The sequence below is a fragment of the Phytophthora parasitica genome (genome assembly GCF_000247585.1).
Source record: "Phytophthora parasitica INRA-310 unplaced genomic scaffold supercont2.3, whole genome shotgun sequence".
In the NCBI taxonomy this organism is placed as follows: domain Eukaryota; phylum Oomycota; class Peronosporomycetes; order Peronosporales; family Peronosporaceae; genus Phytophthora; species Phytophthora nicotianae.
In genome coordinates, this window is record NW_008648989.1 from 1187780 (window position 1) to 1188382 (window position 603).

At 43.8% G+C, this 603-nt stretch overlaps 1 protein-coding gene across 1 annotated transcript; it reads right to left on the bottom strand.

Moving 5' to 3' along the window:
• Positions 1-55: 55 nt before the first annotated feature.
• On the bottom strand, positions 56-251 carry PPTG_21073 (hypothetical protein; the record flags this gene model as incomplete). The annotated part of the gene is made up of 2 exons (XM_008895526.1): positions 56-64; positions 135-251. 2 exons carry the CDS (start codon positions 249-251, stop codon positions 56-58), a joined length of 126 nt encoding a protein of 41 aa, XP_008893774.1.
• Positions 252-603: the final 352 nt, after the last annotated feature.

Genomic DNA, 603 nt, shown 5'->3' on the forward strand with positions numbered 1-603 from the left:
TTTGGACAGAATATCCAACATCAACAACAGAGTTTGTGTCTTACAAAGTCCTTACTCACCTTAACTAAAACATCCGACAAAGCACAGGACTTGACATTTTCTCTTGCGTATTGTAGCTCACAAACACAACAAACAACGCCTCCGTCGGCATTTTGTTGAAGCTGCTGTGATGCTGTAATCTGAATTCGAGCAATGTCCTGTTCTGTTGGTATCTTGAACAGCATCGCTTTGTCCAATTTGCTCAGTTCCATGGCAGAATAAAATCTTAACTTCTTTGACAGTGCTTCATTTCTCTTTCGCCATCCTCGCTGATATTCTGCATGTACTTCACGATCTGTTCTACGACGTTTACGCCTTGGCCTGGTTTCTTCAGCAGTGACTCCACTGTTGCTGGCAGATGTTGATTCGTTTTCTCTTCTTAGACGTTGTTTTTTCTGCGAACAACACAGCATATATCGGACTACTGCGAATAGCTGACACTTCTTCGCTAAAAGCACGCCACCCTCCCCCCTTGCATCACGCTTTAGCAGTAATGGTGTTCCCAACTGGCGAAACGTTCTCTTATTGAACATTGTTGCCGCAAGTTCTTGACCATTCGTAAGG